Source organism: Cryptotermes secundus, unplaced genomic scaffold (genome assembly GCF_002891405.2).
Source record: "Cryptotermes secundus unplaced genomic scaffold, Csec_1.0 scaffold989, whole genome shotgun sequence".
In the NCBI taxonomy this organism is placed as follows: domain Eukaryota; kingdom Metazoa; phylum Arthropoda; class Insecta; order Blattodea; family Kalotermitidae; genus Cryptotermes; species Cryptotermes secundus.
In genome coordinates, this window is record NW_019738982.1 from 341,937 (window position 1) to 356,633 (window position 14,697).

At 43.0% G+C, this 14,697-nt stretch overlaps 1 protein-coding gene across 1 annotated transcript in view; it reads right to left on the reverse strand.

The window, feature by feature from the left end:
• The window catches only part of LOC111871533, a 136,919-nt gene that overhangs the window by 81,451 nt on the left and 40,771 nt on the right, over positions 1 to 14,697 (reverse strand). Inside the window, exons 13-14 of the mRNA XM_023864701.1 lie at positions 12,049 to 13,427; positions 10,112 to 10,691 (exon numbers count right to left, since the gene is read on the reverse strand). Of these exons, the coding sequence (XP_023720469.1) occupies positions 10,112 to 10,691; positions 12,049 to 13,427 (1,959 nt within the window). The remainder of the gene's footprint in view (positions 1 to 10,111; positions 10,692 to 12,048; positions 13,428 to 14,697) is intronic.

The window sequence follows — 14,697 nt, forward strand, 5'->3', positions numbered from 1 at the left end:
GCAGCACACCACACAATAATGTATTTACAGTCTGTTACAGTGCGTGGACTAGGGGCTATGTCGGGAACTAAAATGGAAATCATAGCGGTGGGCCGGAGTTAGTTTCTGTGCGTGCAAAAAANTCACACAAGATCTACAGGGCGCCAAATCCCAGAAGACGGCATTCTTCATATTTCAGAATACTTTACCCTTTCGCACGTTATATAAAAATATGATCATTAAAACACACAACACTATAATTTTTACCCAGTGGTTTTTTGTATGGGTGCGAAGTTTTGCCATAATACGGGAAGGGAGAGAACTTTGGAACAGGGTGCTGACGGAAATATTTCCATCTAAGAGGAGGGGCAGGTGAGTGGGGCAAAATTTGCATAATGAACTTCATAATTTATACTCTTCAAAAAATGTTATTACTACGAATCACGATGAAAATGAGACGGGCAATGCATGGGAGAAAAGAAAGCAATTTTTTTGTCAGAAACGTGACGTGAAGAGACCACTTGGAAGACAGAGAGATATATGAAATATACTGTAACGTGTTTTGCTACTGAAACGTGTTGGTCACGTGTGTAAGTCCAATCCCACTTCTGACACCAAATGTAACGTGTTTCGTTATTGAAGACGCCGTTCAGATTGTTAATTGGTTTATTTAACAACCTACAAGTATCGGCTACAATTAATTATAACACAGTTGCGGGGTTTCACACTTTATAACCCTATTCGCAATAATCTCTTCACTCTGTCCTCAGTAGTCTACATGTATTAATTACGATACGGGAGCTATACAGGTCTCCCTGTAACACACACTCCCAATTACACACACGTCCGGTTCTTCTTTCCGCGACTGCTGCTATACTCCAGCTGTGTCACTTCTGATCACACACTCAATCTCGCTTACTGCTCAGCCGGCTTTTATTCCGTTCGCTGTTGCCTGTTGCCCGCGTCAACAGCCCCGTTGCGTGCCACGTCACAGTGCGGAGGGGGGGGGGACGGAGCGCTGACTCGCCCGCCACGTCACTGCTGGAGAGGGAGGGGGGTGTCCTCCATTGCGCAACACGTCACAATATTATTAAAATGGACCTTAAAGAGACGGGAAGGGGGTTGTGTAGATTGCATTCATTATGCGGTAGCGTAGTTGGTTGAGGGGCTATGCTACAAGCCGGAATGTCGGGGGTTCAAGTCCCAAGGAGGTCATTGGATTTTTTCAGTTGACCTAATCCTTCCAGCCGTACTAGGCCCTGGGGTTTACTCAGCCTCAAACAGAAATGAGTACCAGGAATTAATTAAATAATTTTCCTGGGGAGTAAAGCGCGGCCGGCGCGTAAGGCNGGTCTCCCTGTAACACACACTCCCAATTACACACACGTCCGGTTCTTCTTTCCGCGACTGCTGCTATACTCCAGCTGTGTCACTTCTGATCACACACTCAATCTCGCTTACTGCTCAGCCGGCTTTTATTCCGTTCGCTGTTGCCTGTTGCCCGCGTCAACAGCCCCGTTGCGTGCCACGTCACAGTGCGGAGGGGGGGGGGACGGAGCGCTGACTCGCCCGCCACGTCACTGCTGGAGAGGGAGGGGGGTGTCCTCCATTGCGCAACACGTCACAATATTATTAAAATGGACCTTAAAGAGACGGGAAGGGGGTTGTGTAGATTGCATTCATTATGCGGTAGCGTAGTTGGTTGAGGGGCTATGCTACAAGCCGGAATGTCGGGGGTTCAAGTCCCAAGGAGGTCATTGGATTTTTTCAGTTGACCTAATCCTTCCAGCCGTACTAGGCCCTGGGGTTTACTCAGCCTCAAACAGAAATGAGTACCAGGAATTAATTAAATAATTTTCCTGGGGAGTAAAGCGCGGCCGGCGCGTAAGGCTGACAACCTTACCGCCACCTTTGAGCCGATTGTCTAGATAATGTGGGACCCTCAACGTCTCACAACCCTATGGGCCTATGGGCCAGTTTCCAAAATGTCGTGTCCTCTGTTACCTAAAAACGATGGAAATAGTCCAAAAACCCAGTAATNCACTTCTGATCACACACTCAATCTCGCTTACTGCTCAGCCGGCTTTTATTCCGTTCGCTGTTGCCTGTTGCCCGCGTCAACAGCCCCGTTGCGTGCCACGTCACAGTGCGGAGGGGGGGGGGACGGAGCGCTGACTCGCCCGCCACGTCACTGCTGGAGAGGGAGGGGGGTGTCCTCCATTGCGCAACACGTCACAATATTATTAAAATGGACCTTAAAGAGACGGGAAGGGGGTTGTGTAGATTGCATTCATTATGCGGTAGCGTAGTTGGTTGAGGGGCTATGCTACAAGCCGGAATGTCGGGGGTTCAAGTCCCAAGGAGGTCATTGGATTTTTTCAGTTGACCTAATCCTTCCAGCCGTACTAGGCCCTGGGGTTTACTCAGCCTCAAACAGAAATGAGTACCAGGAATTAATTAAATAATTTTCCTGGGGAGTAAAGCGCGGCCGGCGCGTAAGGCTGACAACCTTACCGCCACCTTTGAGCCGATTGTCTAGATAATGTGGGACCCTCAACGTCTCACAACCCTATGGGCCTATGGGCCAGTTTCCAAAATGTCGTGTCCTCTGTTACCTAAAAACGATGGAAATAGTCCAAAAACCCAGTAATTCTGTGTGTCATCCACCATCGTCAGAACCATCTAGAATCTACACACGCGCGCGCGCACGTACACACACACACACACACACACACACACACACATATGTGTGTGTGTGTGTGTGGGGGGGGGGGGTGACTNGGGGGGGGGGGGGGAAGACTGGCGGAAAGCAAACAAACAACACACAGAGTCCATATGTAGAGGTTCAATCTCAAGAAATTAAATGCATTATAAGGTAAAGGGCAGTATCGTGTTGAAATCTCAAATAGGTTCAAGGCCTTGGAAAACGTGGAAACTGAGGTGGATGTTAATAAAGCGTGGGAAACTATTAGAGAGAATATAAAAATTTCTGCAAAGGAGAGTCTAGGTTATTATGAACTGAAGAAGCATAAGCCTTGGTTCGATGAAGGATGCTCAAAATTACTAGACAAAAGAAAACAAGCCAAATTGCAATGGTTGCAGGATGCAAGAGAAATAATGTGAACAATATGAGATACGAAACCAGCAGGCATTTCAGGAACAAAAAGAGGGAATATGAGAAAGACAAAATTAATGAGATTGCAATGAAAAGTAAGAACAAGAACATTAGAGACCTGTATAGAGGAATAAATTACTTTAAAGGAGGTTACTAACCTAGAATTAACTTAGTGAAGGATGAGAATGGTGATCTGCTTGCAGATTCTCACAACATTTTGAATAGGTGAAAGAACAACTTCTCTCAGTTACTGGATGTACGTAGGTAAGTCAGTAAGTAAGATACAAATGGATATACGAGTAGAACTTAAACAAATAAGAGTACTGATATGAAAAATTCCTTTATTTATCAACATGATCTCACTATACACTGAGGCACTTGTCCCATCGTTTCACAAGCCCCTGAAAACCAGCAGCATAAAATTTTTTGGGCTGCTGTCGGAACCAGGCAGTGACTTCCCTTTCTACAGCTTCATCGTCAGGAAAATGTTCAGCTGAAAGATGATGTTGAAGAGGGCCGAACAAATAGGAGTTGCTTGGAGCAAGGTCGGGGCTATATGGAGGATGCTCCAGGACTTCCCACTTGAAACTTCGCAGCGTCTCATTTGTCTTGTTGGCAGTATGGGGACACACGTCATGCAAGAGCTACACGCCTCTGGTGAGGAGACCTGGTGGCTTCTGTTGAATGGCCTTACGAAGTTTCCTGAGGCTGTTAAAGTAGGAGTCGGTATTTACGACCCTCTTAAACAACATCTTTTGGCTGAACATTTTCCCGACGATGAAGTTGAAGAAAGGGAAGTCAATGCCTGGTTCCCTCTGCAGACCAAAGAATTTTATGTTGCTGGTTTTCAGGGGCTTGTGAAACGATGGGACAAGTGCCTCAATGTACAGGGAGATTATGTTGAGAAATAAAAGCATTTTTCAAATCAGTACCCTTAGTTGTTTAAGTTCTATATCCATTTGTAACTTATTTATTGACTTACCCTCATACAGAGGGTCAGTGATGTTAGGCAGATAGAAATGCACAGAGCTGAGCCGTTAATACCTGATCCCAGCCCTTTTGCGGTTGAAAGTGCTATTGCAAAATTGAAAAGGTATAAATCGCTAGGTAGTGATCAAATTCAGGCAGAACTTTTTCAAGCAGGAGGAGAATATTACGTTCTAAGATCCATAAGCTAATTACTTCTATTTGGCATAAGGATCAATGATCAGTGTATGGAATCTATTATTGTACCAGTTCACAAGAAGGGTGATAAAACTGACTGTAATAATTATCACTGCTATCAACTTCACACAAAATTTTGTCTAATATTCTTCTCTCAAGGTTAAGTCCATATATAGATGAAATTATTGGGGATCATCAATGTGGGTTTCGACATAACAGATCAACTACATACCAGATCTCTTACATTCGTCAGATATTGGAGAAAAAATGGGATACAATGAGACAGTACATCAGCTATTTGTAGACTTCAAGAAAGCCTATGATTCAGTTAGGAGGGAAGTATTGTACAATATTCTGACAATTTGGGATACCAATGAAACAGGTTAAGCTGATTAAAATGTGTTTAAACAAAACTTATAGTGAAGTCCATATAGGTATACATTTGTCTGATAAATTTCCTGTCCAGAATGGTCTAAAACACTGCCACTCCTTTTTAACTTTGCTTTAGAATATGCAATTAGGAAGGTCCAAGAAAACCAGGTGGAACTGAAATTAAACTAGACACATCAGCTGTTGGTCTATGCCGATGATGTGAATCTACTGGGTGATAATATACACACCACAAAGAAAGAGACACAAACTTTAACTGGCACTAGTAAAGAGGTTGGTCTAGAAGTTTACACAGAGAAAACTAAGTATATGTTACTGTCTCATCACCAAACTGCAGCGCAAAATCATGACATAATGACAGAAAACTGATGTTTTGAAAATGTGGCACAGCTCAGATATTTGTGAATAATGATAACAAGTCAAAACCTGATTGAGGAGGAAATTAAGAGGAGACTAAACTCGGGTAATGCTTGCTACCATTCAGTCCAGAACCTTTCGTCTTCTCATCTGCTGTCCAAAAACATAAAATTTAGAATATACAAAACTATAATTTTGACTGTGGTTCTGTAAGGTTTATGAAAGGTGGTCTCTGACATTAAAGGAGGAATAGAGACCGAGGGTGTTTGACAACAGGATGTTGAGGAGAATATTTGGACCAAAGAGGGATGACATGACAGGAGGTTGGAGAAAACTGCATAATGAGAGGCTTCATAACTTGTACTCCTCTCCAAGTATAATTAGAATGATCAAGTCAAGGAGGATGAGGTGGGCAGGGCATGTAGCACAAATGGGGGAGAAAAGGAATGCATATAGGATATTGGTGGGAAAGCCAGAAGGAAAGCGACCACTGGGAAGATCAAGGCGTACGTGGGTGGACAATATTAAAATTTATCTTAGAGAGATAGTATTGGATGGTATGGATTGATCTGGCTCAGGATAGGGACCAGTGGAGGGCTCTTGTGAACACGGTGATGAACCTTCAGGTTCCATAGAATGCTGGGAAACTCTTGAGTACCTGCAGATTTGGCTTCTCCTCAAGAAGGGATCAGCTCCAAAAGTAATTTGCTTAGTGGGTGTGGAGTCCAACTGGCTCCACTCGGTACAGCAGCCACTGATGCTCCATCAAGTGTGTGTGTGTGCACGCGCACGCATGCGTGCGTGCATGCATACGCACACAAAATGAACTACGGTTTTACAGCAACGCAATCTGAGGGGCACCCAAATGCTGAAACGCTGATATCTATTTTTTTTTTTTGTTTTGCAAATGTGAAATGTTCTCACCCACCTACAGCCCTACAAAAATCAATGGTGTCAGGGGTGAAGCCATGACTGGATGAACATGGAGTGGGATAATAGCCAATAGGGTTGCCAGATTCCCTCCCAAAAACATGAACCCTCAAGATTCAATGGGCTCTAGTCCTGACAGCTAAACCTGCACACTCAGCTCTGGCTATGAGAATACAAACACTGGAAAGACGAAACTGTTACTGAAAGCTATTTCTTCTTGATACTAATAGGTGCGGATGCCTATGGAGACAGAGTCAACTGCCTGATATGCATCTGTCCATGTGTTACAACTGTAAAAGTAACAGAACGAATTTCAATGAAATTTGGTACTAGGGATCCACAATGAACATTTCATGTCTGTTCATAATACTGTAAACCCCTGTTAATCCAGAGTAACTGGGGGTGAGGGGAGAAGTCATCCCAAGTAAGTGATAATCCAAATTAGTGAAGCAAAATAAAACCATAATCACATATAAAAGGAAAATTTAATGATATAGTATAAGTAGCAAGGTAAATTTGTCCCTGTGCCTAACTAATTAAGCACTATGCCATGATGATGTATGGGGGAGTGGGTGTATAGCTTTATAAATAGTACTAATGAAAATAAATAATAAATATCACTGTAGAGCCTTTATTTAATAACTATAAAAAGAAAATAGATTCATTCATTGACAGAAGACTTGGAATTTGTGTTGTTTTGAACATAATGATGCAGATTTGTAGAAATTGTCAAAGATATAACAAAGCAACTCATATGCCTTCCTGAACGCCATGTGTCTTTTAAAGTATGTACTCAACTGTGAACAGCATTTTTCATATGTTGCTCTGAACTGTAATCGGATCAGCAAGGGTTTACGGCATTATATTGTAACATCACTTGTCAGTTATTAACTGTCTTACACGCAAATGCAATTGACCTAATCCTTCCAGCCGCACTATGACCCTGGGGTCGACTCAGCCTTTAACAGAAAATAGTACCAGGAATTTTCTCGAAATATTCTTGGGGGTAAAGGGCGGCCAGCATGTAAGGCTGACAACCCTGCTGCCGACTGTCTAGAAAATGTGGGAACCTCAACATCTCGCAACCTTATCAGCCTGTTACAGGGATAGCTTTACTTTTACTTTACTTAAACACAACTTGCTTTTTAAAACCTTTTAGAAATTTTAAACTTTGAATCTCTTCTACATCGCTGGTGTATGCATGCTACATGTTTCAACCAACATTGGTCATGTTCAGGTGTGTCTACACTTTTTGATGAAACCCTGTACTTCCATATGTATTTTTTGATGAAACCCTGTACTTCCATATGTATGTTCAATTTCTGGGGTATGCCCTCATCTGTGCAGCCAGGTGTCCTATGATGATGGGTGGTTCCTCTTATTGTGTAGTATGTAGCTCTTATGAATGTTTGCTAAGCTAGTCTGATTCTGTTTTACATAAGTTGTGTGTGCTGCTGTCTTGATGTAGAAGAGATCTTAAAGTGTACAACTTTTAAGCGCTTTAAAAAGCTAGTTGCACATAAGACAGTTAATAACTAATGAGGAATAAATTTCATGTCTCTTCAAACCACTGCAAAATAGTTACTATGTTACATGAAGCACAAATAAAACTTATTAGATTTCTTAGCAATAAAAAAATATAAAAAAAAATGCATGTACTGTAGACTACAGACAGGGCATGCGGTAGCATAGTGGGTGAGGCACTATACTACAGGCCGGAAGGCATTGGATTCGATACCTGATGAGGTCAGCTGAATTTTTCAGTTGACCTAAACCTTCCAGCGTTACTACTGCCCTGGGGTTGATCCAGCCTCTAACAGAAATATAAACCAGGAATCTTCCTGGGTGTAAAGGGCAGCTGGTGAGTAAGGCCGACAACCTCACCACCATCTGTGAGGTGACTGTCTAGCAGATGTGGGAGTCTCGACATCTCACAACCATGTCGCCTTCACAGTCTGTTACAGGGATAGCTTTACATTTTTACCTTTGTAGACTACAGACCTACATGAAACAACTCTTAATATGCTGAATATTTTATACAATGCAATGTGATTTAATTCACTGTTTCTGAAACCCTAAAGCACAAAATTTTCATTTCTTAAGTTCAGCAATGGTGGTGTGGGAAAATATATTTGTATGTGCAATAACTGTAATATCACAAAACAGGCATTTGCAAAAATATGTGTTTTAAAATTTGGAAAATATATATATTCAAATTCTGGTTCACATATCAACTCTTGTTCCATCTGTAAATTTAACATACAGTTTGTGGATTTGATTGATATAAGTTGAGACCCAACAGATTAGAGTACTTGCTTACCTGATAACAGAAACATAATCAAATTTCAAAACAGTTTTTTCTAAATAAACAGGAAAAATGGACAAAGTCCAAAAGAATAGCCATAATCAGCTTGAGACCTATTTACAAGGGAGAATCAGTAAATAGGTCACAAATTGAAGTAAAACATCTGCAATGGACATAATAGTTTTTCTATGTGTATCACTAGGAAGCAGCACAGTCCAGCTTCAAGAGAGTGTAGGTAGCAGATGTGCATGTTCAGAGGCTGGTTTTAGTAGTCAAAATGATGACCATGCTTGAGATTGTACTACTGATAAGCGGCATTCTGTTGTGCGTTTTTCTGTAGGCAAACGGACTCAATGCAAATGATATTCATAAGACATGTTTTCTGTTTATGATGGGAAGTGTCTGTCACGTCTGTTTGGTCTGCTAGAAACCACCCTGTTGGCAAACACTTTGCTGATGATGAACAGGTTGAATTGGAGGTGTAGAAGTGGCTGAGACAACAGTGAAAAGACTTTCATGCTGCAGGCTTCGAGGCAATGGTAAGGCGCTGGGACAAGTAAGGGTATCAGTGTTGGTGGAGGATATGTCGAGAAATAAATGTTTTTTCTAAGTTCAAATATAATGTTTTAAGTTTAATATCCATTTGTGACCTATTTACTGACTCTCCCTCGTAATATGGTATCCAGTTCAGAGCTAGCAAGTGCACTAGCTCTGCAGTGGTGCGCTACGAACAGTGAAGGCAGAACCAGGCTTTTGATGTTGTCTGGAGGGTCAGAGAAGTAACACAAAAGCTCAGCTCCTCTCCTCCCTCTGATTCAATTCAACAAATCTCCTGAATACAGGTCAGGCAAATCACTGCTTGGGCCATTCTGCTTTCAGTTTATTATCGAGTCAGTGTTACCGATAACAAGACAGTTGCCTTGACTGCAACAAAATGCAATTTGGGAAAATCATGATGTTTCAAATGAACACACTGCATCCATCATTTGATCAGAAATGTAAGCCAGGTATAAAACCAGCAAGCACTGCTCTGCTTGCCAGTTCCTTGTTATCATCAACAAAATCATACTGCTTGCCGCCACCACAACTTCAAATCTAACACTGTACTCCTCAGTTTAGTGCACAAAATTACCAACAGCATTCTCTTAACTTTATTAAGATTACTTAAAAATGGGGGCATGTGGTAGCATAGTTGGTAGAGGCACTATGCTACAAGCTGAAGGTCGCGGGTTCAAGTCCCAATGACGCCATGGATTTTTTTTTCCAGTTGACCTAATCCTTCCAGCTGCACTATAGCCTTGGGGTCAACTCAGCCTCTAACAGAAATGAGTACCAGGAATTAATCAAATAATTTTCCTTGGGAGTAAAGGGCGGCCGACACATAATGCTGACAACCTTATTGCCATCTTTGAGCCGACTGTCTAGATAATGTGGGACCCTCAACATCTCACGGCCTGTTACAGGGATAGCTTTACTTTTTTTTTTTACTTAAAAATGTGGAAATTAAACGAGACTTACATAATGCTTTCAATAAAATCTGTGGAAGGCTTTTATAGGACACATGGAGATATCCATTCATGGCTTTACGTAAATCAGGCATAATTCTGTGGATAAGTATGGCTGAAACTCAGATCTGTCCCAAGAGCATAAGCACTGATAATACATCATGGAATATCGACAGACATGAACCCCACACAAGTGATTCTTACTTCACTTCATAAAGAAGGCTCAAAAATGGGCCCAACTGTAAGGAGAATGACCATTATCTCCTTGGCATGAAATCAATACCACAGCAACATTACTCTGTTTCACTGTGTGAATACATCATGACCTACTGCTGTACAAAGAAAATGGCTGGTTATGAGACTTACCTTTCCTGATCAGAAGGCTGGTGACTCTTCTGAGTGCCTCACGTGGCGAACGATGGAAGAACTTGGGCGATAGATTTGGAGGCAGTGTAAGAGGTTTCCTGGTGTCTCGTAACTCCCAGGGACTAGGAGTGCTGTGTCCTGGACTCTGGCCAGGTGCAAGGCGATCAAGATGCTCAATGGAGGCAGGGCGATGCTGTCGATGTCTTGGGTACCAGCCTCGACCTGGTCCACCTGCCAGTCGCAGAAGCTCAGCACCCACAAGTGCCTGGTTCAATCCTCCAGATCCCAGTGCAACACCTGTACCATGACCCAATAGTGGGCCTGCCCCAGTTCGTCTGTAGCCACCTGTGGCAAGTCCACCTGGTCGGGGAGCTGTTCGAGCCACACCTGGAATATCAGGGGCTCTGCGGTGAGGGGTCCGAGGAATATCACAACCTCTAGCAAAGATGGGTGTCTCGGGAAGTGAACAAGACGTTTGCAACGTTTCCTCTCGTGGAGATTGCGTGGAGCGCTTTTGGAATGTTCGGCACCGCAAAGGCCCTGGCAATTCTGATGGTAATGTCCGTCTTTCTGGAGGAACCTGTGTTGAAGAAGCAAACTATATTAGCTTGAAATTTAGTACTCTTTGCATCCATTACTACTGAAATACTGGAATATTAAAAAGATATTTTGTAAAGTATTATTGTAGAGACATTTTAGAGCCGCCTTTTCATCATTCCAGGCTCACATCTCTCTTGCCTATGCCTAAAAATAAAATAAGTGGGCTTTTTAAGTTTAATGCTGTTTCTGATACCGCCAAATATGATCAACATAAAATACTAGTAACAATTATTGCTAATGACCCTATGTCACATTTGTAAAAGTCTCATTCCAGTCTCCAAATTTACTTAGCGATACAAGCATCTTCTCTGGCTTCTGACATGATTTAGAAGAAAGTTTGACGTGAACATATTCTTAGAGACCCCCAATGCCACTGTCAGTTATTCGTGAAACTGTCAGACAAAAGGACACTCATTCTCTTCCATATTTCTGCTGTCCCCTATGATAACTAAGGGGGTTAGTCTGTGAAAAAAACGTGAGTAAACGCGAGAATTTCTGCTTCCTTTTTTGTCCACTTATGATTCTGGTGACATTTGTGGCACCCTGTTACAGTCACTTATTCAACATTTTACCTGTGTTTTATGGACTAGTGATATAGATGTGAACATTCTGTGTGCATGATAAGAAGCCCCAAAAAGTAAATAAAGCGTTAGCTGCAGTTCACAATAGAGTCAGCCATGTGGAATTATTCATGTCTAAAGCTGACACATTACTGTGCTTGGTGCCTCGGATCTGTTCATACTAATTGACTCGCCTCTCAACCAGCTAACTTCTTGGGGCGGAGTCACTCTTAAGAAACTAAGGTGATGAGCTACTCAAGAAATTTCCAGTATTTTATGGAACTTGAAGGTTCATTACTACATTCAAAGAGTCCACAATTGGTTGCTACCCCGAAACAAATTAAAATCCATTACACACCCTCCCACCTCTTTCATAACATCTGCTCTATCTCCCATCTATGCCTAGGTCTTCCTAATGGTCTCTTTAGTTCAGATTTTCCTACAAAAACTTTCTATGCATTCCCTTTCTCTCCTATGTGCCACATGTCCTGCCCATCTCATCCTTGATTTTATCACCTCAATAACATCTAATGAAGATGTACAGGCCATGAAGCTCCTCGTTATGTGATTTCCTCCTTTGTCCAGTCAGTCTCAGATCTAAACATCCCCATCAGCACCCTGTTCTCAAACACCCTCAGTCTGTGTCATTTCCTTAATGTAAGAGGGCAAGATCACACGCATACAAAACTACAGGCAAAATTATAGTTCTGTGTCTCTTTTAATCTTTATGACTTTGGATATCTGATGATAATTTCTACTGCCCACAATCTAACCCACCTCTCTCCTGGAACCGGAACTGTGGTTGTGGTAGCCTTTGCTGAAACCAGCATCCATGGACCGTGTCTTGAGGCTGGACATCGGTTCCTGATGTGGGGGAGGCTCCGGAGGGCACGGCCGGTTGAGGAAGCGCATGCCACAAGGGTCACTGCCTGGCGGCTCAAGGCTGCGGTAGAAAGGTTCTGGCAGAGTACTGGCCTTATCATTTGGAGTCTCAGCAGGACTGGGATGCAGGATCTCTGAGTACTCGTCATCATCCTCTTCAACAGGAGATGGTGGAAGGGGCGGGAATTCATGTTCAGACACATCCACTGTTGTTGACATGTCTTTTCCACACTCAGAACCTCCGTCTGAGATTCCATTGAACTCATCCTTTGGCACAACAGGCACCACACGGATATGGCTGCCCATTTCTGAAGCTGTAGACCACTGTGCATCTGACTCTACTGTGGTAGCATGTTTCTGTTTTTGTTTACCTCCAGATGTCTTTCTGCCCTGAGAATTCCGTGTCTCTGTTTCTTCAGGCATATCATCAGAAGAACTGCTAGGATTTCTGTTCTTATGAAGCTGAAAATGATTTTGTGACTCTCTACAATCCATTGAATCATCTTGCACATGGGACACTGATTCACAGTTCATTCTAATCTCTTTAAGCTGATATTCTTGAGGGAAAAGCCTGTCTCCCACAGGCAGCGACTCTGAACTTGTACTCAGTTGCTGCTTCTCCAGCTGTTCGATTAATCTTCTCTCTTCCTCATTCACATCCGATTCTGTGAAATCGTCACCTAGGTTGAAGCTATACGGCGAATCTTCCTCTTCCTCCAAGGTGACAGCCAGTTCGTGTGTTCTTGAAAGGCGACGGACATCACCTTTGGAGCGGTGATGAATGTCATCCCTAACATGATGGCGTGGACCACTTAAGAACTCATGGCGATGGGAACCCTCACTGGCCAAGCTAGGCAGAGAAACAACTCGTACAAGCCCTGGGGGTGCTGGAGGGGAAAAGTCTGGAGGAGCTTCATCCAGTCCCTCTAGGAGTCCTTCTCTGAGCAGGGACTTGATGTTGTCAAATGTTGAGCTGCACCGCTTCAGGTCCCCAAGTCTGGGCTGCTGGTCACTCTCCACAAGTTCTGGGGTTTGTATCACACATTCCACGGCCTTCCTGTCCTTCTTCCGACCTTTCCGAATAACATATGTGCCATTGGGAGTCATGTTTCTGCCATGTAGACCTGGATGGAGATAATGACATTCCTCATGCTCATTTGTGGCTGAGGAATCACAGTATGAATCGCTGAAAGGTGACACAGCCTCATCTTCAGTACTTGCGGGAGGATCTGGCCAGTCTTCGTGATCCCGAAGTTGATGTATCGACCCTATACCTGAAACATTCAGTATACTGTCTGAATATCAATCACAGTGGCTGCACAGCCTAAGGCATGAACTGTCTTCGCCCACCTGGACACTGGTATCGTGGGATCTGTGTGCATTTATTCTGTCTGTTCTGTCCTGTGTGTAGGTGGCAGCCTTGCAATGGGCTTATCCCCTGCCAAAGGAGTCCTACTGACTGTGTTGAGGATTACAAAACTGAGACTGTGGCCAGGGCCCAACAAAGGGCTGTACAGGCATTGATGGATGGATGGATGGATGAATGAATGAATGAATGGTCTGAAATGCAGTTCCACCATGGGCAAACTGCTCACACACAGGTGTCTGTTGCTTATATGGACTAAAAGATGTGGAAAGTGGGGGAATTATTTTCAACATACATGATATGGTCAGCATTGATTTTTGGCACTTCAAGAAGCTCCAAGAATTCAGATCCAAATTTAAATTACAGCATTATGAGTAATGTATATGTATTGTGAATGTGTGTTACATTCTTCTATCCTGACAAATTTCTAAGCATATATGACATGATTTGATATCCTGAACATTTATAAGACATTCTGTGCATGTGTTATGCTGACAATTTATATGGCACTTCCTATTACATACATACTTATGCTCTGATGTGATTTCTAAGGTCTTTATTTGAAGGTTGTCAGTCCTGAGAGAGAAGGTCTCTGTGTCAATAACGCAGCTTCACTTTCCACATTTTACATATTCAATCTATACTACGTGAAACATGTTTCTGTTCACATGTGTGCCACTAGTTCTACTGTTCCTCTCTGAAATGTGTTGACTTCAGTTTCAGTACGGTTATCCAGTTACACACTAAGGGCCTGCAGTTGACAGCCTTCAGATTCCTTGAATCACTTTTCTAATAATACAGTGCGTACAATCAAGTGCGCGCCGCGGCTGCAATTTGCCGTGAGTCATACCACCGCAGAACGGATGCAACTCCTCCCCGCGACTGCAGTGCTCCTACGCCGATGGTTGCATAATCGGAACCCGAGGTTGCATTAAACAGTCAGTCTTTGTCTTGCTGTGGAAGTGGAGTGGAATGTTTACAGCTGTCGACAGACGGTGGAAATGAAGTTCACTATTAAACAGCGTGTGTTTATTGTCGAAACTATTGCAAGGAAAAACATTTACAGAAAATTCGCACGTAGGTTTCGTCAGAAATATCCTGACTCGCCAGTTCCCACAAAGTCGTGTGTAAACAGGCTTCTGAAAAAGTGGCGGGCCACAGGTTCAGTGAGTGACAAG